The following is a 26,482-nucleotide window of genomic DNA, read 5'->3' as shown; positions in this document are numbered from 1 at the left end:
AAGGCATGCAGTCTGGATCTGAACACATGAAGAGATGGAGCATCCCCAACTTCCCTTAGTAGTTAGTTCCAATGTTCAATCACCCTCACTGTTAAAACTTTGTACCTTCTTTCTAATTTGAATTTGTCTGGCTTCATTGGTTCTTGTTCTACTTTTCTCTAGTAGTTTAGAGAGCCCTTTAGTACTTGGGATTTTCCTCCTGTGAAGGTGCTTATACACGCTAGTCAAGTCACCTCTTGATCTTCTTTTTGGTCAACTAAACAGATCGAGCTCTTTAAGTCTTTCACTGTAAGACATTTTCTCCAGAACTTGAAACTAATTTCTGTGGTCCTTTTCTTCACCCTCTTCAATTTTTCAGCACCCGTTTTAAAATGCTGACACTAGAACCAGGTGTAATAGCCCAGTACTGGCCTCACCAAGGCTGAATACGGAGGTAAAACTTGCCTCACTATTCCTGCACATACCTCCCCTGTTTATACATCCAAGGATTGCATGTCCTTTTACCCACAGCATCACACTGAGAGCTCATGTTCAGTTGATTATCCATCACAATCCCCAAGTCCTTTTCAAAGACATTCCTTTCCAAGACAAAGTCCTCCATCTGTAAGTATGGCCTGTGTTCTTTCTTCCTAGATGGATAACTTTGCATTTGGCTACAATAAAAAATGCACTTTGTTTGAATGGGCCCAGTTTACAAAGCAATCCAGATCACTCTGTCTGACTGTCCTGTCCTCACATTATTTATGACTGTGTCCATCTTTGTCATCTGTAAACTTTTAGCATCAATGATTTCACCATTACTTCCAGATCACCTATGAAAATGTCATACCCCCTCAAAACCAGCCCTTTTTTGAGAGCTGTCAGACAGTTTTTTATCCATGTAATGTGTGTCTTAATTTTTTTTTGCAGTGCTAGTTTTTCAAATCCGAATGTGGTGTGGCACTAAATCAAATGCATTATAAAACTCAAAGTTTATTACATGGACACACCTTCATCAAACTTGTAATCGAATCAAAGAATTAAATCTGGTTTGTTTAACAGGACCTATTTTGCAGAAAACCATATTGACTGGCACTAATTATGTTCCCATCCTTTAATTCTTTACTAATTGAATCCCCCATCAGTTTTTCCATTTTCTCCTAGGATTGATATCAGGTCATTACCCATAATTACCCAAGTCATGCTGCTTGCCCCTTTTTGCATATTACCATGACACTAGCTCTCTTCCAGGCCTCTGAATTTCCCCAACATTCAAAGGTTCATTAAAAATTAACATCAGTAGGGCAGAGATCTCCTCAGCCAGTTTTACTAGGGCCAGATTGAACCACACCTTTTTACTTCCAGCTTTAACTGTGGTTTTCTTTTTAACTCACTCCTGACCTGCATGGGTTCCTGTTATAATCATAATTTTCAACAAGCCATAGAGCTCAGGAACGCAGGCTGCCAAGGCCCCTTGGACACTGGAGTCTGGGCCGCCTGAGACAGAGCCTTCTGGGGAGGAGCTGCAGGGGCCCATCATTCTGGAGCAGATGCCTCTCTCTCTTGTTCAGTTTGGGATATCAAGTCAGCTATTGGAATTTTAGTACCTGTTCATGGGAAAGGAAAGTGGTGAATTCACACTTGATTAGACAGTCACCACACAGGTCTCTACACCCTCTCATTTATCTGCTGAGGACAGCAGAGGAAAATGCACATGCAACACGAACAAGGTAAGCATATTGCCAGAGAGAGACTTTGGAGAAGCGAAGTACTGGGCAGGAATTGTAGTGTTCTCCAAGCAGAAGAGTCAGCATTCTCCACCCACACGTGGGGATGGGCCATTTCCCCCCATTTCTGGATTACCAGCATGTTCACAGGTTTAAAAACGTATGTGAGCACAAGCACAAATGAATAGTTTTCTGATCCCTTAGGAAACTCTTTCTGATCCCTTCCTGTAAATTTTAGCACTGGATCTCTGTACAAAGGGGTAGAGGATGGCTTCTTACATACAGATTCTGGAGACTAACAGGCTTGATCCACCAGCAACCTCAGGGATCTTCCCAGTCCCTGAGCCCTGCACTGGAGGGAACTGTAGAATCTCCAGTAAAAAGAGAGCAACCAAAATTTGACCCCCAAGATATGATTGTCATAATTCTCCTTCATGATCTCTCCACAGAGCTCTCCCTGCCATTGGCCAGAACAGCCCACACAGTGCCAGAGAAATACACGACTACATCATCAAATGACGGTGTCACCTGAAACAGTAAGCATTCCTTGCTTAGAAACCAGTGACAGTCTTGCTTCTTAGCCACAGGTCACGTGAAGCAGGGCAGAGCCAGCATTGCAGAGGCAACATAAAAAGCATTGCCCTGGCTGTGGGCAGGATCCCAGAGGAGAGCCAGGCACTTCAGAAAGATTTGCATGTGTGTCTTTGGTCATGAGGTAGGACAGAGCAAGTGTTAGACACAAGTAAATATAGCTTGTAAAGTTGCAAAGCAAACACAGTACGAGCCCAGCTTTCTGTGCAATGTAGAGAGGAAGGATGGTTCAGGAGTGGTTACGGACAGTATCTTGGGCAATCAGGTTCAATTCTCCTCGGCCACAGACCTCCTGTGTGACTGTGCATATGTCACTTAAGTTCCCTGTGCCTCCGTTCCCCACCTGTCCAATGAGGATACCACACCTTCCCTATCTTATAGAGGTATTGACAGGATAAATACATTAATGATTCTGAGATGGTAGTGAGGGCCATATAAGTATGATAAATAGGTTTAATGAAAAAGGGAGCGGTTAGTGGAAAAAGAGTGTGTTCTTCTCCTATGATCATGTGGTGCTCCACAGGCTCATTCATCTTGTACCCAATGTGCTGAGGATGGATAGCAAAAGGGAACAGCAAGAGTGTCAACAACTGTTGGTCATGAAAGAAGAGAAGAGATCACAGTTCATTGGAAGAGGCAATTTAAGAAGCTTAATTTATGGGAAGATCACCAAAGAATTTTCGGAGCCTGCAAACACCACCAAGTGCCAACACACCACGGTTGTATTGTGTTGAGCACATTTGTGACATCAGGCAAACTCATATAAGTGGTCACCCTGTGCCCAGCTGTCCCAATGAAAACCCAACATGCAGCTCCTTCAGAACATCTCACTTGCACTAAGGCCATTTCTTCTCTCAGGCCCCTGGAGGGAGCTGTTGTGTATCAAATAACCACCTGAATCTGATTCACTGTTGCTTTACTTCCCTTGGGAGCTAGGATGCTGAGGGTATGTCTACACTGCAATTAAAAACCCGCACCTGCTGGCCCATTCCAGCTGACTCAGACTTGTGGGGCTCAGGCTAAGAGGCTGTTTAATTGAGGTACAGACATTCAGGCTCTGGCCGCAGCCCAAACTTAGGGACGCTCCCACCTCACAGGGTCATAGCACTAGAGCCCGGGCTCCGGCCTGAGCTCAGAAGTCTACAATGCAGCTCAACAGCCCTGCAGTTTGAGCCTCATGAGCCTGAGTCAGATTGCATGCGAAGCTTCAAGGAAAATACTTCATTGCCTGTAAAGCTGTACTTATCACCTCCAGGTCCAATTACAGATTTGGGAATGCAGTATATATCTTTGGTTTTGTTGTAATATTCTAGATAGTTGATTTAATGTTTGAAAGAGATGTTTCCCTATTAGTTATTGTGATTTTTGCATAAAGTGAGTGGTAGACATTTTTCATTGTAGATTGAGAATTGTGAAGGAGTGACTATTCCTTTAAGAGTCAGCCAGGAGCTCACACCAAGGACAACCCTGCTATACTCAGTGGCAGGGCCGGCTCCAGACCCCAGCGCGCCAAGCAGGTGCGTGGGGCGGCATTTGACTCCGGCGGACCTTCCGCAGTCATGCCTGCGGGAGGTCCACCGGAGCCCCGGGACGAGCGGACCTGCCGCAGGCATGACTGCGGAGGGTCCCCTCTTCCCGCAGCTCCGCTTGAGCTCCCGCAGGCATGACTGCAGTGGGTGCATTGGTCCCGCGCCTCGGACGGAGCTCCCGCAGTCATGCCTGCGGATGCTCCACCGGAGCCGCGGGACTGTCCGCAGGCACTTCTGCCCCGGCCGCGGGACCGGGGAAGGGTGGCGCGAGCGGCGCGGCGCGCCGCCCTGCTTGGGGCGGCGGAATTTCTAGAGCCGCCCCTGCTCAGTGAGGCTCCCTGCTCTACCTCAGGACTATTTAAACAGGAACAGGGAGCTAAGCAGAGGAGAGGGGATTAGAAGCTATTTAGGTTTTAGTGGATGGTGGATATTCTCCCCACATCCTGTTTCCAAAGACTATGCTGACCAGGCTCAGATGCTTTGTTCTGAGAAGTTTGAGTTGAGGAGTGCTGAATGGGGTCCTGAGGGTAAGGTCGTTGTGACTCCTTATTACAAAGTCTTCCTCCATGAGGCTTTACTAGAGGATTTAGCTTGAGGGGTTTTTTTTTGTTTTGTTTTTGTTTTTTTTAGTAAATATCCCCACAAATCCTGTAAGGACCATTCCTCATTAGTTACAGGAAACCTGGTGAGAGGCTGTGGGGGCTTGCGCAGCATGTGACTGGAGGAGGCTGGGTGGGCAAATGATCTGATCCTCATAGGAAAGGCCTGAATCCTGGAGGACTGTCTACTGCTCCACAAAATACTGCTGGTTAAGGAGTCAGTCCTGTATTATGTCTACATGGGTGTACGTGTGTGTGCAGGGCTCTAGGCAAAAGCTTCAGAGCTCAGTTATGGAATGAAATGTACCAGACACGTGGCCACTGCAACCAGGGCCGGCTTTAGGAAATGCGGGGCCCAATTCGAACAGTTTTGATGGGGCCCCGGCAGGGATGACTAAGAAAAAAAAAAACGCATGTAAAAAAACACATGGGGCTTGTACTCACTGAGCGGTGCTCTGAGTCTTCGGCGGTGGGTCCTTCACTTGCTCCAGGTCTTCAGCGGCACTGAAGGACCCGCCACCAATGACCGAAAGCGCCGCCAGGTGAGTAAAAATTAAAAAGGCACTTCTAGCCAGGGAAGGGATTCTCACTGGGTGCGGGGCCCTTAGGGGCATGGCCTGATTCGGGGGAATTGGTGGAATAGGCCTAAAGCCGGCCCTGACTGCAACCCCGGGGGTTTCTGCTCTTGAATGCTCCCTACCTGCTATCTCTCTACTCCCTGTACAGATGCTGCCCACATCTCCTCCTGCAACACACCTTACCCTGCCTGCTGCGGGCACACTTGGGTGTTCAGCTCCTTCAACACAATAAAAAGGTAAAGTCAGAAGTTGCAACTACCTGAGATGTAGCAGCCACTAAAATGAGCTATGACCTGGTTCTTCTTTCCTCTGTTTCATACCAGAGTTTTTCTCAATGAGACACAAACAAAGGGATGAGACACATAACAGGAGGACAGACCCCCCAAAGTGTCCCCCTTTCCCATAGCTGACCAAAGCTTCCTGTCCCAATGGGATCCCACTTCAATGTGAGTGAAATGTAGATCCAGCTAAGATTATGAACCCCGATCTTCTCACTGAACACGACGTTTTGGAGGGGCTGGGCCATGCCCAGGACTAAGCTCCTTCACAATCACCTGACAGCCCTGGTGGCAGCCACCAAATGAACCAACTCAGACCCTGTAGAATGAGCAGTTTCATGAGCAGACAGTGTCTTTAATGTCCTGAAACCTCTGACATCCAGATGAGGCCCCAAGGTCTTAATGTTCCTTCAGAGCTGTGAGTTACTACAGAGAATTCTTTCCCAGGTGTCTGGATAGTTGGTCTCATCCACATGCTCAGGGTCCCATCCATATGCGCCTGGTCTAACATTGCCATATGAGATCATCCCCCAGGTCAGCTTGGCAGAGACTCTGAGGGTTATTCACATTGCTCTGCAGCATGGGGCATGGGGTCTGTAACTTGAAGTTTTTTAAAATCAAGAATTGAGGACTTCAGTACCTCACCCAAAGGTCATGAGCCTATTACAGGAGTGGGTGGGTGATGTGCAGTAGCCTGCGATGTCTGTAGGGAAGGACTGAGGGGCATTGGCAGAGCTGTGAGGGGAGCCCAGGACTGGAACAGCAGCGGGACTGCAAGGCAGGATTGAAGGGAATAAGCAGTTCTCTGTGGGGGTGGGGTGTATGCAAGTTATTGAGGACTGAGTAGCAGGAGATGCTGTGGTGCAGGGTTGAGATGTGCTGGCAGAAATACAGGTGAATCCAGGAGTGGAATAACAGGTGTGCTGTAGATCAGAACTGACAGCGCTGTGTATGGGGAAAGCTTGCACCACCTGTCTGTTACCTGCATTATCAGCCCTCATCTTTATGAGCACCAGTTAAAAGAGAATGATTGTTATGTTGTAAAAATGTTAATAAATGGACATAAGGGCAAAGCAACTGCAGCTGACATAGGGCTGTAATATCCTTTTATTATTAGTGCTCTCCATGGAGTCACTAGTACAGCTGCTAAAAACACCCATGGCAAGCGAGTGTTCTTCTCTAAAATAAGAATAATATGGTGTGTGTATGTGCGTGTGTGAGAGAGAGATTTCAGCAAGGCCCCTCAGTGAGGTTTCCAGTCACACTGCAGGGAGAGAGGGACACCCTGCTGGTGTTGGTCTTGAGTGTGCAGGACCTCCTGTCTATCGGTTGCACCGGTCAGTGCCGCAGCAAATGGCCTTTACTGCTGACCCCCCCATGGCCTTCATGACTTCACACTCGTACGTCCTGGAGCATCGCTTAGCGTATTTGGCTGGGAGATAGGAAGAGAGAGAGGGGGGGAGATGGAATAACTCCAGGAATTTTGTGATTTGGCATACTTGGGTGAGGCCACCACTTATTTCTTCTTCACCTAGGGCCAGATTAACCTTTTGTGGGCCCGGTGCCAAACTTATTTGTGGGCCCCCATGGGAGCAGTGGAGCATGACATGGGGAGGTCAGTCCCCAGAGTGAGGGGCCAGCCAGTGGCAATGGGGCGTGGCATGGCAGGGGCGGCCCAGCTCCGCGCAGCCCCATGCGAGGGCACTATTTACAAACCGGGAGTTGCCAGACACACAGGGGCCTGCCCGGCCCTGTGCTGCCAGCATGCCCCTTCCCCTTGGGGGCGGTCCCATGCCTCACCGCACAGCCCCCCCCCCCACTCAATATCCTCCCAACTCCCTATGGACAGAGCCCCCCGAGACCCACTCTGCCATCGCCCCCGCAACCACCTCCACACAAATGCACAGCACCCTGCACAACACCACCCCTGCCCAGCACCCCACAGCCCCACCACAACTGCCCAGCACCCCCCACAGAACCCCCATTCCCTAGTGCCCCAACATACACATCTTCCCCACCCCCTCACAGCCCAGCACCACCCCTGCAAGAAACCCACTCCCCAACGCCCTGCCTCCTGGCCACAGTCACTGGCCTGGCTGGGAGGCAACTGTGTCTGCCAGGCTGAGCCAGCCGTGCAGTCAGAGCTGGTCCCGGGGCCGGGAATCGCTCCAGTCCCTTGGGAGTGGTGTGATCAGCCAGGCCAGGGCCTGCCCTGGCTGGGCTCCTTCAACACACACTTCCCCTAGAGGGGCCCAGCCAAGCTCCCCGCACTGTCCCCTCTCCTCCTCCCCCACCCGGCTGACACTGGCCAGGCTTCTGCACCAGTCCCAGGTGGCTCAGCTCCAGAGAGACAGGTGGGGCCCCACAGGTGGTTGGAAGCAGAGACTGCCCAGAGCCGGAGGTGCACTGAAATCCGTCCAGGGAGCAGAAAGGAGCAGAGGGGTATGCCAAGAGGAGCAAGTGGGGGGTGGGGGGAGTCAGAGGGGTCTCGGGGTGCAGTGCAAGTGGACCAGGCTGGGACCCCCTTCTGAGCATGGGCCTGTCTCCATGGAGCCATTGGTGCCATTATAAACCCGGGACTGTCTTCACCTTCTGCTTCTCAACCTTTCTTCTTTCTTCTCACTCCTTCCTCTGTTCCTCTTTTCTTCCCTTCCTCTTTATCCATTTCCTTGCTACTTCTCCTATTTATTTTCCCTCTTCCCTTTTGGCTTTGTCTCTCAGTTTCCCATCTTCCTACCTCATTGTCTCTCATGGTACCATAGTATTTATCCAGCAGCTTTCCTTCTGGGTACAATGGGCAGGGTTGGGCTGGACATTCAGTTAATTCTCTTCAGGCCCTTCCCACACTCACCCATGGCTGGGGAGCTTGGTCAAAGACTTTGGCCTGATCCATCATGGCTGCTGTGCACTTAGCTCCGTATCACAGTAATCTGAAGTGTCTGTGACCCCAGCTTGTTCCCCTGCCTTTGTCTTTCTTACCATTGAGAGGGAAGAACATGGTAATACATTGATCCTGGTCATCCCTGCATTTCTGAGTGGTGAAGCATCTTCCGCCATTAGGGCAATGATAACACTCCAGAGACACAACAGCTGAAGGAGGCAGGAGATAAAACAAGGAGGATCAACAGGATAACGGGCAAGGTGCCTTCTTTCTCCTAGGAGTGATTGAAATGCGAGCCTCCCCACCAACTTTTCTTTGTGGGGGCAGGGTAGATTGAACAGGAGGATGGCCCAGCAAGTAGGGTGCAAGCTTGGAACTTGAGACATGGGTTAATTTCCCTGGTGTGTCACAGAATGTAATGACCTGAGGCAAGTCACTTAGTGACTCTGTGCCTCGGTTCTCCATCTGTACAATGGGGATAATAGCACTGCCCTGCCTCCTAAGGGTATTGTTTAGGTAAAATCATTAAGGCTTATGAGGTGATCAGATACTATGGTAAAGGGATGATTATAAGTAGCATAAATCGATATCTAGCTATGGAAATATGCAGATTTGGTGGACAGGAGGAGGATGGATCAGTCTCTGACCTTGTCAATGCTTGTCTGTACTTGTGGTAGCATGTGGGGGTATGCATAGCTACAGGCAGCAGTGAAAGGCTCTGGCAGGAGGGACACAGTGAGGAAAGGCTCTGTCACCTCCTTGCTGCTGGAGCCTTTCCCCACTGCATCCCCCACACAAGAGCCTTTTCCCACTAGCAGAGCCTTTTCCTGTGATAGGGAAAAGCCGGAAGGCAGTGGGACAATAATGTCTAAAAATAGCAGTGCAGATGAGGGAGGCATGGCTTGGGCGACTAGAGAGCTGTGCAGTGTACACACCCTTTGGTTCAGGTGTGTAGAGCACTCTACTCACATAAGCAGTGGCTCACTGCCTGCACTGCTGTTTATAGCCGTGCTAGCTGGGCATACAGCGTCTGTACCCTACACCCTGCCATAAGTGTAGAACTACCCTTTGTCTAACTTTTCCTTTCTAATATTTCATATTGAACAAAAGGGTCAGTTAGGAAAACATGAAGGATGGTGAGAAGCAACAGAAGGTTTACAAGTGGGGGACTCACCTTGTGCCATCAGTGTTAGGGCGAGCACACACACAATCAGGTTCCTCATTTTGTGTAGAAAGGCTTTAAACAGACACCTGGGGATGAGAATGAGCAATTTTCTTTTTTTAAAAAGACAGTATAATTAGTGGGCTGCATGTGGAGAGTCAGCACATCTCAGAGCACGGAGGTGGGACTCCCTTACTAGAAAGCTCTGGCCTGCCATTCTGGAACCCTGTGTTCACCTCAGACTCACCGAGTCAGTACCAGTAATTAAGAGAAGAGCCACAAAACCCACCAGGGGCTGAGGGCCTGATCACTGAGGAAAGCTCAAAAGAGCTAAGTTATACAGAGCTGGGGTTAGAGATGACAAAGGCCTGGGTGGGGAACATGGTAACAATCTTTAGACAACTGAAGGTGTAAACACCATGGAGGTAACTTTGTAGAGCATGTATAGGGACATAACGAGGCATGATGAGGGAAAGTTCTGCTGAATATCCTATTTTTTAGTTCATATTTGTCTTGTGTTTTAAGGAAATAACAGTTATAAGGGCTTTGTCCTGAGGGCACTGGAGGTTCGGTACCTGACTAGATGCCATTCTTGCAGTGCACAGGGCACTGTTAGTTTAGTCCACCTCAGGCTGCCACACAGAATAACAGAATTGAGCCAATGCAATTCAGTTCTGGTGGCTGTGAAACCTAGGGGGACTCTGGGACACATTGCCTGAATTGTTCCGCAATCTACCCATGATGAAGCACTCTTGTATTTGGACACAGGACATGCTAAAGTCACAGGAGAAGAAGTGCTCCATTTTGGAAATGATCAAAAGGTCTGGTCTAGGTGGAACTTTGTCTGTCAATTAAGGATGCTGAGCTGAGTAATGGTTTGCACCATCACAAGTATTCGCTAAACAGGGCCGGCTCCAGGCACCAGCCTACCAAGCACGTGCTTGGGGCGGCACCTTGGGAGGGGGCGGCACTCGGGGTTTGTTTTTGGTTTTTTTTTGTTTGGCCAGGCGGCGCTGGGGGAAGGCGGGGCTTAGGAGGCGTGGTGCCATGTTGGAGGGGCGGGGACTTGGGCGGTGCTCGGCTGGGGCGGGGACTTGGGCGGCATAACGCAACACTTGGGGGGGGCGGGGACTTGGGCGACGCGACGCTCGGGGGGCGGGGACTTGGGCGGGGCAATGCTCTGGGGCGGGGCCTTGGGCGGTGTGACGCTCGGAGCGGGGCGGCGCTCCTTGTTTTTGCTTGGGGCGCCAAAAATGTTAGAGCCGGCCCTGACTGTACAGCACCAAGCATGTTGTGAGTACTAAATAACATACTTGTGAACCCCTGCTCTAGAGACCAGTTAGAGGAAACTCAAACTTCAGGGAACACAGGCTGGGGTCACAAACACAGATTAGATTAGATTACATGAAACTGGAATCAGTCTGACTGAGTCTAATGCTCAATTTCACATTCTATTCATGCTGGTGATTCAAGGAAGGAAAAAAATCTCACATACCTGGTTTGCAGTTGAAGCGAGGGAGATCGGTTTCGTTGCTGCTGTGTGGGGCTGCTGGTTTATATACTTCCCCACTTGCCCCCTCCACTCTGCTCCCACCCAGTAGACATGGAATTTCCTGCAATTGTTGACTTTGTTTTACTGTCACTTTGCCCAGGGAAAACAGAGGGAAGAACAGGACACAGCAACCTTCAGTAAACTTGTGTTGAAACACTTCCTTTTGGATAGGACTCAGCTCTTAGGGAAACTCGAAGCTCTTACAGAAGGCGCAAAGTACACAGTGTATCTGCCAAACAGATGAGGAAATATTCAGGGAACCTGGATGGCTAGTGTAAACAAAAGAAAGCTCTCTAAGGGGTGCTTCCCACCACAGTAAATCTATGGCGTATGCTTATGGTTCAAAACTACACTTTTTTTTTTTTTAGTCCTTGTATCGCTGACTAGTGTCATGTCTATATTTAAAAGTTACACAGTTGTAATTTAAATCAGTCTAATTATACCTGTTTAGATACACTGTTTGTGTATGTTCACACTGTAGTGCTTGCATTGGTGTAGCCCCTGTCACATTAGAAACCATGTGTTCACACAGCAGTGTGCAGTCAAGGTCCATCTCCCAGGATGCCTTGCACTGCTTCTAGGCTTGCTGCATTCTGGGCAACTTTCATAGCAGATATTGGGATACTTCTCAGAGGCCAAAAGAGGAGTGGGAACAGGCATCAAACTTGCTTAATCCGTCTTGTGCCCTGGTGCCATTTTGAACACTTTCAGCATGGAGGTGGCACACGAACACTGGGCTCCAGTCCCTTAGTAACTGTGAAAAGCAGATCCTGTCATACTGGAGAGGCCTCACTGAGGCATCCTCAGAAGCCTACTAGACCCAGCAGGATTGTTACAGGAGATGGAATGATGGAGGACCAGGTGATGGATTCCATACACACGTCTGTGTATTTGGTGAACTCCACTCAACAGAGCACGGCTTTGGGGGCTGACCTATGAGCACAAAATGGTAGGACCAGGTAATTATTTATGCTATAGATACACACATGTAGGGTTCTGTGGTATATCTCTGCCTTTCTAATATGTCTATCCTAAATTCATTATTGGAATGCTCCACTATATATTAGTGATGGACCTTTTTATATAAGTTCTGTTTTCAATAAAGTTTGTATTTCAGTGATTGTGTATGTACTTATCCTATGCACCTAAACTTCAATAAACAATCCTGATTTATACATACATGCATTTCTAAACAGTCATTTACTTATTGCCAGATTTTGCAACCCATATTCACATGCCAGTTAGTGCTACATAATGTGAGTATGGGTTGCAAAATGGAACACTTTTGTAATAGGATTTTGTAAACATTTCAAAGAATTTTCCTTAACAACTGTGAATGTTCTAATATTGATTACTTTGCTATCCCTTTATGTAGATATTTACACATGGTATTTTTCTTATGGGACCTGTCCACTAACTTTCTTAATAAAGACAAAAAAATCTACATTTGTAAGTTTCACTTTCATGATAAAGGAATTGCACTACAGTACTTGTATGAGGTGAATTGAAAAATACTATTTCTTTCATTTATCATTTTTACAGTGCCAATATTGGTAATAAAAAAATAATATAGAGTGAGCACTGTACACTTTGTATTCTGTGTTGTAATTGAAATCAATATATTTGAAAATGTAGAAAAATATCCAAAATATTTATAATAATTTTCAATTGGTATTCTATTATTGTTTAACAGTGTGATTAAAACTGCACTTAATCGTGATTAATTTTTTTAATCGTTTGACAACCTAGTTTCTTCAAAGATTTCCAGCAACTGAACTCTAGTCACTGCTATGATGAATCTGCCAGGCAGGCATCTACCATTTCCATCAACCCCCTACCTAACCTTCCAGGGTGGCAGCACAGCTGTATGTCCCTGAAGACAGAATATGCTGCAATTGGTCTTCATAGTCTGGAAAGGCTCTGGTGGCCAGGTGTAGGGAGATACCTCAATGTAGTATTAATACAAAAATGATGATACATTTTATTAATGGGTCATTAAACTTGCCTGTGCCTCTACTGAAGTTTAGGATATATCGGTATTTATCATTATTTACAAACATATGGTGCTTCTCGAAAAGTACCTAACATGCATATATCTATTTGTTAAATTATATTAAATATTCAAGCTATCCAAAAGAATTCCAGCAGACTTCTGCTTTCTGTTACTGCAGAGACAAGCAAATGTCAGGAAGATCACCCTTCGTTAGCAATAAAACCATGTTTGTTGCCCCTCTGAGCATCTATACCAAATCAGAAAAGCTGCATTTTAAACTTCCTCTTGCTTTAACTTTCTATATCAATTATTTTTATATACTGTGTTTTTTAAAAATAGATGTGAGTTAGGCTGATAACCTAAAAGTATATTATTGAGCACCATAAGCAATGATATACCAGACAAGACCTTCCAGCCTTATAGTCTTTTGCCGACTTAGAAGCGGTATAAGTACTTATGAGATAGTAAGCTTGGCTCACAATATATTTAGGAAACAGTATTGTGAAAGACAAGGTGGGTGAGATAATATCTTTTATTGGACCAACTTCTGTTGGTGAAAGAGACACGTTTTTGACCTGCACAGAGCTCTTCTTCAGGTCTGGGAAAGGTAATCAGAATGTCACCACTCAATCCAAGGTGGAACAGCGTGTTAAACATAAAGAGTTAACATGTTGCAAGAAACCATTCAGAATGAAGCGGGCAATTAACACTTCTGCACTTATAGGACAAAGGAGAGTTAGTGGGTTTCAGATTATTGTAATGAGACATAAAAACTGATGTAAGCAGGGTCAGAATAAGTTCTCCCCTGACCTTGCCAGAGACTGGCCAGAAACAGACAGGCATGGAGGAGCTTCCTCACTGCCCTAAACACCAGAGGCGTAATAGGAACATGATGATGATGATTGATGATGACCTCTAGTAATGAGGACCAGACCATATTTGCATAAACACTTACTCTGCATAGGTATTCAGGAGACAGCGCTGCATTGCCAAAGTGATCAATTTTGACCGGTACTGAATGCATAGGTAGTGAAATGTTGTTATCCTTATCGTATGAGTAAAGGGCAGCAGAACTGTGCTTAGTTTGTCCTAATTGAGGGGGTCACCCTCAACTGAACTGAACTCCTTAACTAGGGCATAGGGATGCCAAAACCCTGTACAAGGGGAGTGGGAGGATAGACAGCGTGAAGGAAAATACGGTGGGCTTACAACTTTGGCCAGGCTTTTAGGCCTAAACTTTATATAAGTTTGTTTCTAGGTTGTGTTGAACTTTGGTTCAGCTTGTCTCTGTGTATAAGGAGAAGAGAGGAAGGGGACAGAGTGATGAAAGAATGATGGAAAGTTGCTTCTGTGTGTCAAGAGGTAAAAGGAGTCACAGTGGAAAGTTCCCAAAATGGAACAATGGCTTTGTGTGTATAAAGGGCATAAGGGGTAGAGTGATTAAGTCCCCAAGTAGCATAAGTTGCAATGGCCAGGCTTATGAAATATATAACCACAATAGTTGTGTTAGAAAGGTTACTGACCGCAAAAGAACAGACAGTGAGTAACGGGGGGAGGCGGTGGGGCTAGTGGGCGAGACACTTGTTTTTGCTTTTGTTCTATATTAATTTTGCAATGTATTCCAAATAAAGTAAGTAATACGGAAGTATGTGTAATTTGTCTGTGGTTTTAACTTTTATAAGCTGGCTAGAAATTTATGGAAGGCAGAGCAGTTTGCCTCTTGTGTGGGGCCATGCTGACTCTCCCTGCATATGTGCTTGTATGAAATAAAGGAGCCTCAGGCTGTCTGATCTGAAATCAACCATGTGGTCAATTTTCCACAACAATTTGGGGGCTCGTGCGGGATCCACAGATGACTTCCCCAGACTGGAGGACCGCGGGCAGTCTCCCACCAAACCCTGGGCCCATTTGAAAGGTAAGAGACGTTTTGAAATCTCTATCGTGGGTTGTTGGTGGAGGACTGACCTGTAGGCTCAGGGTTTGGGTGAGTTATGAGCTGGATCTGAACCGTCACTCACATACAGGCACGTAAATCAAAATCCCGACACAGCCGTCAGGGCGGAAGACAAGATCCAGCCAATTACGGCCAGACCAAGACCTATGGACCAATAGGAGCTGGACCGAGGTCTACCTAGCCACATCCAGTGGCTCTCCCCGGGGAACAAAGTCCAGATGAACAGAACTGGACTAAACAGAATCCCGATGAACAGAACGGGACCAAACAAGATCTGGGTGAACAGAACCGGACCGAGGGGCGTCGGGTGTGTCTGATGGAAAAAAGGTTCAGATCCAGCTTATAACTCCCCCAAACCCTGAGCCTACGGGTCAGTCCTCCACCAACAACCCACGATAGAGATTTCAAAAGGTCTCTTACCTTTCAAATGGGGCCAGGGTTTGGTGGGAGACTGCCCGCGGTCCTCCGGTCTGGGGAAGTCATCTGTGGATCCCGGACGAGCCCCCAAATTTTTGTAAAACTTTGGCATACCTGTGAGTAGCAACATTGATTGTGAACCTAATTTTACTGGACAAATTATAACAAGTTATGTGCAGCTTCACAGATCCAGTATGGCCAAATGCCCTTTGAGGACCACTCCCAACTGAAAAACCGAACTCAGCCCTCATAAAATTTCTACCAGGACACGCAATGCAACTACCAACAGTGCCCTGCTGGCCCTGGCTCAGATGGACATTCATTTAATAAATAAGACAATACTTAATTATTGCCAGGCACTAATGAAATTTGCTAGGTCTTTTTATATACAGTAGCTCTGCCGCTCGCTGAAACCAGAAGACTGGGTCTACATGGAGATCCACCAGCGAGGAACTGCCCTGGCCCCATGCTGAAAGACCCTTATCAAATCCTGTTAATTATCAACGCCGCTGTGAAGTGCCACGAATTGACCATCTGCCCCTGTTTCTCACTGTAATGGCTCTCTGACTGATGATCGGTCTATCTTTCCTTCTGGTGTTGTTGCTCCTTCTGGACAGCAGGAGGGAAGGACAAGGTAAAAGAGCTGGTAACCTCTCCTTTGTCTGCTGACAGACCCACTGAGCCTTTGAGTCTTGCTAAGAAAACAACCTCTCCACCTGAAGACATAATAAAGCCTCCAAGCAAGCAAGGTGATTATGCTAGTAACCTCTCCCTTGCTGCCTCACTGCCAGACAGCTAAGTGAATTAAGACTATGAAATCTCGAAGAATACCTTGCGGAAGCTAGCCAAAACTACCTGAAAATGAAACTTATAATGTTCCTCAGCCTCTCCTCCTTAACGAACTTAGGGTGGGGGTGAGAAAGTAAAATTTTTCTAGATCTTAGCCGATCAGTAGCCTCACTAGTAAATAATCAAACGTATACTCAAAGAGTCTGTTCTGCTACTGAAGATTTTACCGGTACTAAAAATTATTCCTGTGACTAATGATTTATCCTGTACCATATTGCAATTTATTGCAATATACCCATACTTATACTATTAATATTAATGCCTCTCTGCCCTTTGTGAAGGTGTATGACCAACAGATGTGGTATAATACTTCACAAAAAGATGTGTTGGGACACCGATAAACTGTAATTAATGCTACATTGGGGACCATTAAATTCACACTGTCCTTATTCAGTTTTCAAATTACCTCTACATATCCAAATAGCTCTAAAAGGAGCTGCTATTCAGCTAGCACAGCAAAAGAACTGGGTTTCCCCTAGAAAGAAAGAAACTTGGCTAAACACTTGTGGGATGGGGTTAATGGCGCAGCTGCAGTTTGGAATATCCACAAAAGTCAAGAACATGAAGAAAAATTAGGCCAACTGGAAAAGGCCTCTGGTCTTAATTCTGGAGCACAGTTAACTCAGGTGCAGGTGGGAGTGGGTGAATTGCACGTTATTTCAGCCCTTAGTTCTATGACCCAGAAGGTACTAAGAGAGATGGTATTGAATATCACTGATGCTGGGAAGGCATTGCAGTGGGATCTGGCATGCTCAGAAGTTCGGGATTTTAAGTGAGTGACCAGCTAATGGCCATTCAGAGTGATCTTGAGCACCAGGCTTGGCCCACAGCCCTTACAGACACCTCAGGAGTACCATCTGACCTGTGGCCATGGAGGCATACTTGGAAATTCTCTGGGTGGAAGTGTGTGCATTCACAGTGCTCCTTCCAAGCATATGGACTGGTTACAGGGAGTGTGGGCTCCCACATACCGAATCCTGCCGGGCCCGTAGGGAGGATGCATGTGAGATTGGGTGATTCACCGAGACATTTGGGAAATCAAGCCACCTGATATGCCTAACCAATTCATAGTCAGTGCTCCTAAAATAACAATATTTGGATGGGGATAGGAAACCAATGGACGCTCTCGCCATTAGAACCCCCACAGCTTCAGTGTGTACGTCAACTGAAGCCAGGAGAAGTTGTCACAGTTAATTACAGCTTTTGTTGGAAGGGTATAGGACAAGAAACTATCCTGATAGGATACCTGCTTCTCTAAGCTAATGACAGTTGTGTGCTCGTAGAGGCCACCATATTACAAGACATACATTTTAATCTCACCACTGCTGCAGGCAGTCATATTGTATTGGCCTAAAAAGAGAATTTTTGCAATTAGCCCTTCAGCCTCAGATATCCTTTAATTGGACTACCCTAGTGCCTGACTGGTTCCAGAATCTGCTTGCAGTCTTACCAGAAGTACAGAAAATTTCTGAACTTCAATGGCAAATTCACATACTCCAGAATATATATCAAATTGAAAAGAATGCTTTTAACACAGCCTATAGGGTGTCTACTTTATGTACTAAATATGATGTTTTGTGACTAAAACCATTTAGTAATCTCAACCCCATTGTTTTATTGCCATAGGAATGTTATTGCTTTTATTATTATTATTTGATATGAGGTTATTGTAAGGGAACAATAAATAGGGACAATGGACGTAAAACATCTAACTGTCCAGGAGAGGGCTGGACAGTACAGAACACCTTTTTCGGGGGTGGGGGGGAGAGGAATTTGGGACTGGGAGTGTGTTGGGGTTACCTTGCAAGTAATAAGCATGGCAGGTGTTTGCTGACAGGCTGCTTGGATCAGAGTTGCTGAACCAGAACCGTGGCCCTATGCAGACACTCAGGGTACGTCTACACTACGGGACTATTCCGAATTTGCATAAACCGGTTTTGTAAAACAGATTTTATAAAATCGAGTGCGCGCGGCCACACTAAACACATTAAATCGGTGGTGTGCGTCCATGGTCCGAGGCTAGTGTCGATTTCTGGAGCGTTGCACTGTGGGTAGCTATTCCCTAGCTATCCCATAGTTCCCGCAGCCTCCCCCGCCCCTTGGAACTTCCGGGTTGAGATCCCAGTGCCTGATGGGGCAAAAATCATTGTCGCGGGTGGTTCTGGGTAAATGTCGTCAGTCACTCCTTCGTCTGGGAAAGCAACGGCAGACAAGCATTTCGCGCCTTTTTCCCCTGGATTGCCCTGGCAGATGCCATAGCATGGCAATCATGGAGCTTTTTTTGCCGTTTGTGACTCTCACCGTATGTGTACTAGATGCCGCTCACACAGGCGATTCAGCAGCGCTACACAGAAGCATGCTTTTGCTTTTGCATGACAGCAGAGATGGTTACTAGCCATATTGCACCATCCAAACCCTTCCATAAATTGGAACTGAGGATGATCATGGCTACCAGTCCTTTTGTACCATTTGCTGCTAGTGCCCCTGGTCAATCAGCCAGGGGCGCAAAAGCCAAGAGTGGTTACTAGCCATATTGTACCTTCCATCGTTTTGTACCATTGGCTGCTGTCATAAGTGCCCCTGGCCGATCAGCCAGGGGCGCAAAAGCAAAAATTGGGAATGACTCCCTGAGTCAATCCCTCCTTTTTGGTATCTAAAAATAGAATCAGTGCTGCCTAATATAGGCAAGTGTGCTAGAGAACCACCTGCTCTGTGTCAGAGCCCGCAGAAATTATTATCTGTATGCTATTCACAGGGGGTGCTCCTGTAACAACCCCACCTGTTGATTCCGTTCTTCCCCCAGCCTTTCTTGGCTACCGTAGCATTGTCCCCCCACTTGTGTGATGAATTAATAAAGAATGCAGGAATAAGACACACTGACTTGTTAGTGAGAAATGAGTGGAAGGCAGCCTCCAGCTGCTATGATAGTCCAGACAGGACATTAAGCAGTGTGTAGGAGAGAAGCCCAGCATCCCACTGCTAGTCCAGGGGCAACTGAATCTTTTCTTTACACATGAAGGGTGGGGGCTGATGGAGCTCAGCCCCCTGTTGCTATGATGAGGATGGTTACCAGCCATATTGCACCATCCATCCACCAGAAAAAATTAGGGCCAATAGGCTGATGACGAGGATGGTTACCAGTCCTTTTGTACCATCAGCTGAGGCTGATGATGAGGATGGATTTCCATCTTTTTGCACGATCAGCTTATGCTGATGATGAGGATGGATTTCCATCATTTTGTACCATCAGCCGCCCATGACGGGGGGGGAGCAAGGATGTTGGTGTTGAGTGCTGCACTATCGCGTCTATCTGCAGCATTCAGTAAAGATAGGGTGACATGTAAAAGAGTCAGAGGATTGTTTTACCTTTCGCTTCTGGGGGTGGGTGGGGGGTGGGTGAGTAGATTGCCAAGCTATGCCCTGACCCGCGGGCACTGTGTTTGACCCTAGAAGCATTTGGAGCTCAGCCAAGAATGCAAATAATTTTAGGAGGCTGCAGGAACTGTGGGATAGCTTCAGTCCTCCAGTCCATGCGCATCCATTTGATTCTTTGGCTTTCCGTTACGCTTGTCACGCTGCAGTGCGCTGAGTCCCTGCTATGGCGTCTGTCTGGAGATTTTTAAAAAAGGATTCTGAATTTCATCTTCTGTAACGGAGCGCTGATAGAACGGATAGAACGGATTTGCCTGCCCTTACAGCGATCACATCCGCATGGTCCATGCGGGAGCTCTTTTTTTTATTTTGATTTCGGACTGCATCGCCACCCGTGCTGATCGGAGCTCCACGCTGGGCAAACAGGAAATATTCAAAAGTTCGCGGGGCTTTTCCTGTTTACCTGGCCAGTGCATCCGAGTTGAGAATGCTGTCCAGAGCGGTCAGTGGTGCACTGTGGGATAGCTCCCGGAGGCCAATACCGTCGATTGCGGCCACACTAACCCTATTCCGATATGTTAATACCGATATTAGCGCTACTCCTCTCGTCGGGCAGGAGTACAGAAACCGATTTAAAGAGCCATTAAAATCGATATAAGGTGCCTCCTAGTGTGGACGGTTGTGGCGTTAAATCGGTTTTAGGCTCCTAAAACCGATTTAAACGCCTAGTGTAGACCAGGCCTCAGAGTATGACCTGCATGATATTTGGCTGTTTGTGAGGAGTTCAGGTTGGGAGCTACAGCAGCAAAGCATTCTGATGCATCCTAGGTTGCAGAGTAGGGGTGACACAGCCCCTCACTGGTTCTGATTGCATCCTGAAATGTCATAGATACCCTGTATGGGCCAGGGTGGGGTCATACATGACAACTAGGGGTGTGCAGTCAGTGTTTTTTTCTATATTGGATGGCCCATTCCATAAGGTGATCTACTTCTCTGTTGTGTCGTTGTTTGGTGAAGGTGGGTTTAAGTATGTTAAGAAGTGCATGCTGGACTGTTTCCTTGGAACATATTCTGTGGGATCTGAGTTCCTTGCTGGAGATAACAGATTTCTTGGTGTGTGTGAGGGTGTGTGTGTGTTGCTTGCTAGGTCTGTGGAGGTAAATGTGGAGGTCCGTGCAGATATATCCAATGCATACCTACAAAGACTTTGTTTCTGTACAATATACCGTAAATAACATAGTTTTGAGGAAAACATTTTTTTATTGAATTAAGAGACAAGGGGCAAAAGGCAGAAAGAATACAGGCAGTGCACATTTCCCAAATACCAATATTAACAGAAAGAGAAATGGAAAAGTGTATATCGTTGTCTGTAGGGTTCCCTTGTTGAAGCTGACTGTGGTGTCCATGAAGTTGATGCTGTGTGGGAGTGGTCTAGAGAGAGTTTGATAGTTGTTGAAGTTGTGGTGGAAATCTATGATTGTGACAGATAATGGCAATTTCCTGCAGTATCCTCCACAAACCTTAATTCAATAAGTTAAATCTAACCGTGTTAATTTTATGCATCATTATAGACCAAGGACTGTATGTAATTGCAGGGGGAGGGTAACCACAGTTCCTGCAGAAACTAAGAATAGTGGGAGGTGATCAGGCAAATTCACTCAGGTTGTAACACCTCTAGACCACATATCACCTTCTGGGGAGGCTGCATGTACTTGGATTCTCTAGAAAACCAAGAGACAAAGAAAGCAATTTCTGCTCATTTTAAACTCTTTCTTCTTGATTAGCTAGGTCTGTGGTTCACGAGAGCAGAAGTTGTTGTCGCCTTAGTCCTAAATTACCAACCAATTTTTAAATCATCCCTTTCTAGCCCACAGAGGGCATATCCCCAAATTGCAGGCAGATTCTCTTTTTTGTTTGTCTCTGGTTGTTGAAAGCTGTTCGGTTCTACTCAGAGTGTGTTTTGGTACAGAGACTGTTCTATGGCATCCTCGACATGGGCATATTCCCCTGGGCTCTCGTGTCAGTTCTTCAAACGCCTCCTGGGCTCTGCTTATGAGCAGCAGGCCAAGAAAATCCATCTTGATGGCCTTATTCTAGCCATTTATTCTTGCAGCTAGTTCAAAGTGGTTGGCCCAGCCTTAGCCAATCCTCAGTACACACTTTGGCAATGAAGATGAGTTGCCATATTTCTCTAATAGTGGTCCCCTGTCTATTTCCCCCATCAGGAACTGGGGACATATCAATTGTTTGTTGATTTCCAACCACCAAGCAGCCCCCTGGTATTTTGTACCTAAGGCACCAGCAACCCAAGCTCTGCCAGCCAAATCTAACAACTCTGTCTCCTCCCACCTGGAATGTAATGGTATTCCAGAGTTACCACTAGTTGAACATAGCTGCTCAATACTGTAACACACCAAGTCTATTACAGTGCTCAGTAGTGTACCAGGTGTAGCATGACTTGGAGAAAAGGGAAGAAGGTGCTTCAGCTTCTAGGCCATAGAGGCGCTAGCGCTGGGGGGTGGTCTCAATAAATGCTCAGGCAGCTCGCTAGAGTGAAGGGATAATTTTGAGACTGGCAGGAAAGGGGAGTGGCATAAGAAGTTACACTTCAAGGTAAAACTGGTTCCTAACTTGGCCCTGGGGAGCAGCTCAGTAGAGGGAGAGAGCTCCCTAGGCCCCCTGTGCCTCCGAAGCCCTCCCCAGGCCAGTCCTCCATTAAGGCATGTAGGAACTTGCAAATTTCCTGGTAACATTGGTCCCTGGTGTATCTCATTTGGGGGGCACTTGCAGCAGAGCTCCTAATAGCAGGCTGCTCCAAATGTGGTGGGAGCTAGGCTACAAGGCCCTCATGATCTCTGGCTGAGGATAATTGTCCTTAGCAAGGCCAAAAGCCTCTTCTCATGGATCGAACAACCAGTCAGGGCACGCCAACCACTTATGAGATTCATTGCCAGTGTGTCAGGTGCTTTGGTTCACTAATTTTCAGGCCTCTGTCCCTTTAAGAGCCTGAGCTAGCCACAGTTTCTCACAGTCCTTTCAGGTCTCTCTCTGCTCAGCCATCTGACTACAGGGTGCCTGCTACTTCCCACGAGGTCTGCATGGACCTGAATCCAGCTGCAGCTGCTCCTGGTCACGGCCCGCTCTGTATGCAGATCTCTGATTCCTGCTGCAGCCTGCTCCTCTGCTTGTCATGTGGTTACTCAGCAATTTCCCTGGCAGTCAGCTTCCCTGCTCTGCTCATGGCTCGCTGAGTGCCACAGTTTCCCCTAGAGTGGTTTCTTATTGGGTCAGGGTCTTTCAGGAAGTTTCTACCCTTTTTCCCTTGCTGGTGGTGGCGGGGAGGGTGGATGTTGGTATGTGCTGTGGGGAGTGGGTTGATGGGAATGGTACCTTTCTTGCTTAGGAGATTCTTCATGCTATTTGAACCGACTCCTGGGTATAATTTAGGACTAAGGCAACAACAGCTTCTCCTCTTGTGGGCCACAGGCCTAGCTAATCAAGAAGCAATCGTTTATGATATGCAGAAATTGCTCCTTTATGTTCTGCCCTGATATGATATTTATATGTGGGTAGGTTAAATAATACATTATTGTTGTTTAATTAGACTTATTTGCCATTTTGTTCTTCCTTAATATCATTCATTTAATCTGCAGACAGACAGTGACCCAAACTAGTAGGTTTATATTCAGACCACTTCAGACTTCTACTCATTCAGCCCATCGTATGTGGTTTTCTCCATTCAGAATGTTTTTTTGATCATCATCACTGTCCTGGCATGTGAGCGTCTCCAGGGAGTTACTAGTAGAGATGTTAAGTATCAGAGGGGTAACTGTTAGTCTGGATCTGTAAAAGCAGCAAAGAATCCTGTGGCACCTTATAGACTAACAGACGTTTTGCAGCATGAGCTTTCGTGGTTGCATCCGACGAAGTGGGTATTCACCCACGAAAGCTCATGCTGCAAAACGTCTGTTAGTCTATAAGGTGCCACAGGATTCTTTGCTGCTTTTAGTAGAGATGTTGGAAACATCAGTTTCCACGTTTGTTTGGATTCCAAGAGGAAAAAAAAAGAGACAGAGAGTCTCAGCAAAGTATCCTTAGTGAGGGGTCCAGGCACTGTGCGAGGTGAAGGGAGATAACAACCTGCCAGTGTTGCATGTGGAGGAGCTCCTGTCTATCTGTTGCACAGATTAGTGCCGCAGTAAACAGTCTTCAGTACTGATCTGCCCATGACCCTCATGACAACGCACTCATACTGAGGGACGCATCATTTGGTATCTAATTGCGAGAGAAAGGAGAGAACTGATTAGGAGGGAGAACTTCCAGGGCTGTCTGACTGGGCATATGTGGGAGAGGGTCACTAGTTTGTGAAAAAGGCTTTGGAATGGCTCCTCTGGCTTACAACCTAGTAAAGCAGAACATGTCCCCTCTTATTTGTCTCCTTCCTAAGGTAACAATCCCAATCTTTTCAGTTTCTTTTCATATGTGAGTTTTTCAAGGCCTTTCATAATTTATGTTGTCCCTTCTCTGAATGCTGCCCCACCTCCCAGCCCCCATTTCTGCAATATCCTTTTTTGGTATAGCGAGACCAGTACTGCATGCAGTGGCTGAAGCTGCACCATTGATTTATATAAAGGTATTATGATATTTTTCTCCAGCTCATTCCTTATGCATGCAAACATCTTGCTACCTATTTTTCACTGCAGAGGTCTTCAATGAGCTGTCTATAATCATGCCTGGTCCCTTTCTGAAGTTGATACAATTAATTTAGAACCCTGTAGGTGCAACAGTCATTTAAAATGTATCATCAGATGTTTGGCTACATGTGTGTAGTCTTCCTGTGTGCTGTCCCAGCTTTGCGCAAATAGCTGGCACAGCAGACCTCAAACAAACTGGCCAATGACCACAAGATCTGTTAAGGTATGAAGGCACCCCAACAGGTTTATTGTCAATGAAGCATGGTCCTAGCTCCCTGGATCAATGTGTACAGTTGTACTAGCACGTATATGCCTGTGACAATGGATGCAGCTCAGTGAATGGCAGGACTTTCCATTCCCCTCGGCTTGCCAAAGACACTCCCTCTGAGATACCTCTTTATACACCAATAAAAACAAGTTACGTGTTCCCCTGACATATCAGGGTGCCACCCTCTGACATACTATGGTGACACTCATTGCCTTGTACCTGTAGGTTTGATCAAAACATCTCTATTCATCATGCCGTCATCCTGACCTTATCCGTCAGATGGGTCAGTGTGTTCCTGTTATCTTTGGGATTGTGCTGGTATTGAGGTGTTCTGGTACCACCCTTCTGGAATATGCTTGAGTGAGTGCTCTGTGCCCAGCACCTCTTAGGAATAAGTGTTTTTGCAATATCAGCCCTGTGCTTGCCAAATTCTGTGAGCGGGGCCTGCCTCTTGCTCACACCCTGACTTTGCTTCATGTCAGAAAAGTTTTGACAACTACTTTAGTTCAGGCCTCATACCAGGGCTCTGAAACAACGGCCTATGACTCAGGCTCTCATTCTACTATAAAATTTTCCCCCCAATATGCATTGCTTTGCATTTCTCAATATTGAACATTATTTGCCACTGTGCTGTCCATTTACTTGGCCTATATGAAATGACTTTTCCTTCATTTAGGATGGGATTAGGGTGGGGCACTCATTGGCAATCTTCCCATCAACAAAGCTTCCTAAACTTCCTCTTCCAACGATTTGTTGTCTCTTCTCTTCTTACAAGGCAATATTTGTCCATTCACGGCCAACAGTCATTGACACTTTTGCCATTACCTTTTGCTATCCATCCTCAGCACATTGGTATAAGATGAATGAGCCTTGGTGCACCACATGGTCATAGAAGGAGAAATTCCCTCTTTTTCCACATCAGAATGTCTCACTTGCGCTAAGGCAATTTCTTCTCTCGGGCCCCTAGAGGGAGCTGTCGTGTATCAAATAACCACCGGAATCTGATTCACTGTTGCTTTACTTCCCCTGGGCAGCTGGGATGCTGAGGATATGCCTACACTGCAGTTAAATACCTGCAACTGGCCCATTCCAGATGACTCAGAGTTTGTGGGTCTCAGGCTAAGGGGCTGATTAATTGTGATGTTGATGACCAGGCTCGGGCTGCAGCCTGAGCTCTTCCCAGCTCATAGGGTCCTAGAGCCTGGGCTCCAGCCTGAGCCCAGAAGTCTACACTGCAATTCAACGGCCGTGCAACCTGAGCCCTGCTGGCACAGGCCAACCACATGTGACTAATTGCAGTGTAGACATACCTGAAGCATCCCAACACTTCAGTCCATTTGTGAATCTAGCCCTTTCTGCTTTCCCTGAATAATTGACAGGCATGTGAAGATTCAAGGAAAATGCCTCTTCCTTGCTGGAGGATTCTCTGCAGCTTGAGGTCTTCAAACCACAACTGAGGACTTCAGTAACTCAGACATAGCTTAGAGGTTTGTTACAGGAGTGGATGGGTGAGATCTGTGGCCTGCATTGTGCAGGAGGTTAGACTAGATGATCGTAATGGTCCCTTCTGACCTTAAAGTCTATGAGTCTATAAAGCTGTACTTATCACCTCCAGGTCCAGCTACAGATTCGGGAATGCAGTATATAGTTCCAGTTTTGTGGTAATATTCAGATAGTTTATTGTATGTTAGAAAGAGATGTTTCACTATTAGTTACTGTGATTTTTGTTTTTGCATAAAGTATTTGCTAGATATTTTAAATTATAGATTGAGGATTGCGAAGGAGTGAACTATGCCATTAAGGGTCAGCCAGGAGCTCACACCCAGGACAGCTTGGGTATAATGGGAGGGGATTCCTGCTCCACCACAGGACTGACCTATTTAAATAGGAACAGGGAGTTAGGCAGAGGAGAAGGGCTTAGAAGCTATTGAGGTTTTAGTGGATGGTGGTTATTCCTCCCTCTCTCCTGTTTCCACAGGCCTTGTCTACACGGGCAAGTTTCTGCGCAGTAAAGCATCTTTCTGCGCTGTAACTCCCGAGTTGTACGCACTGCCAAGCC

General features: G+C 46.6%; 1 protein-coding gene across 1 annotated transcript in view; it reads right to left on the bottom strand.

The window, feature by feature from the left end:
- Positions 1-5,608: 5,608 nt before the first annotated feature.
- The window catches only part of LOC123363537 (CD59B glycoprotein-like), a 72,028-nt gene continuing 51,154 nt past the window's right edge, over positions 5,609-26,482 (bottom strand). Inside the window, exons 2-3 of the mRNA XM_045004639.1 lie at positions 8,261-8,371; positions 5,609-6,713 (exon numbers count right to left, since the gene is read on the bottom strand). Coding sequence (XP_044860574.1) covers positions 6,604-6,713; positions 8,261-8,371 — 221 coding nt within the window. The 3' untranslated portion in view covers positions 5,609-6,603. The remainder of the gene's footprint in view (positions 6,714-8,260; positions 8,372-26,482) is intronic.

The sequence above is a fragment of the Mauremys mutica genome, chromosome 1 (assembly GCF_020497125.1).
Source record: "Mauremys mutica isolate MM-2020 ecotype Southern chromosome 1, ASM2049712v1, whole genome shotgun sequence".
NCBI lineage: Eukaryota > Metazoa > Chordata > Testudines > Geoemydidae > Mauremys > Mauremys mutica.
Note: the sequence above shows the minus strand (reverse complement) of the source record. Positions and strands in the feature narration are given on the sequence as shown.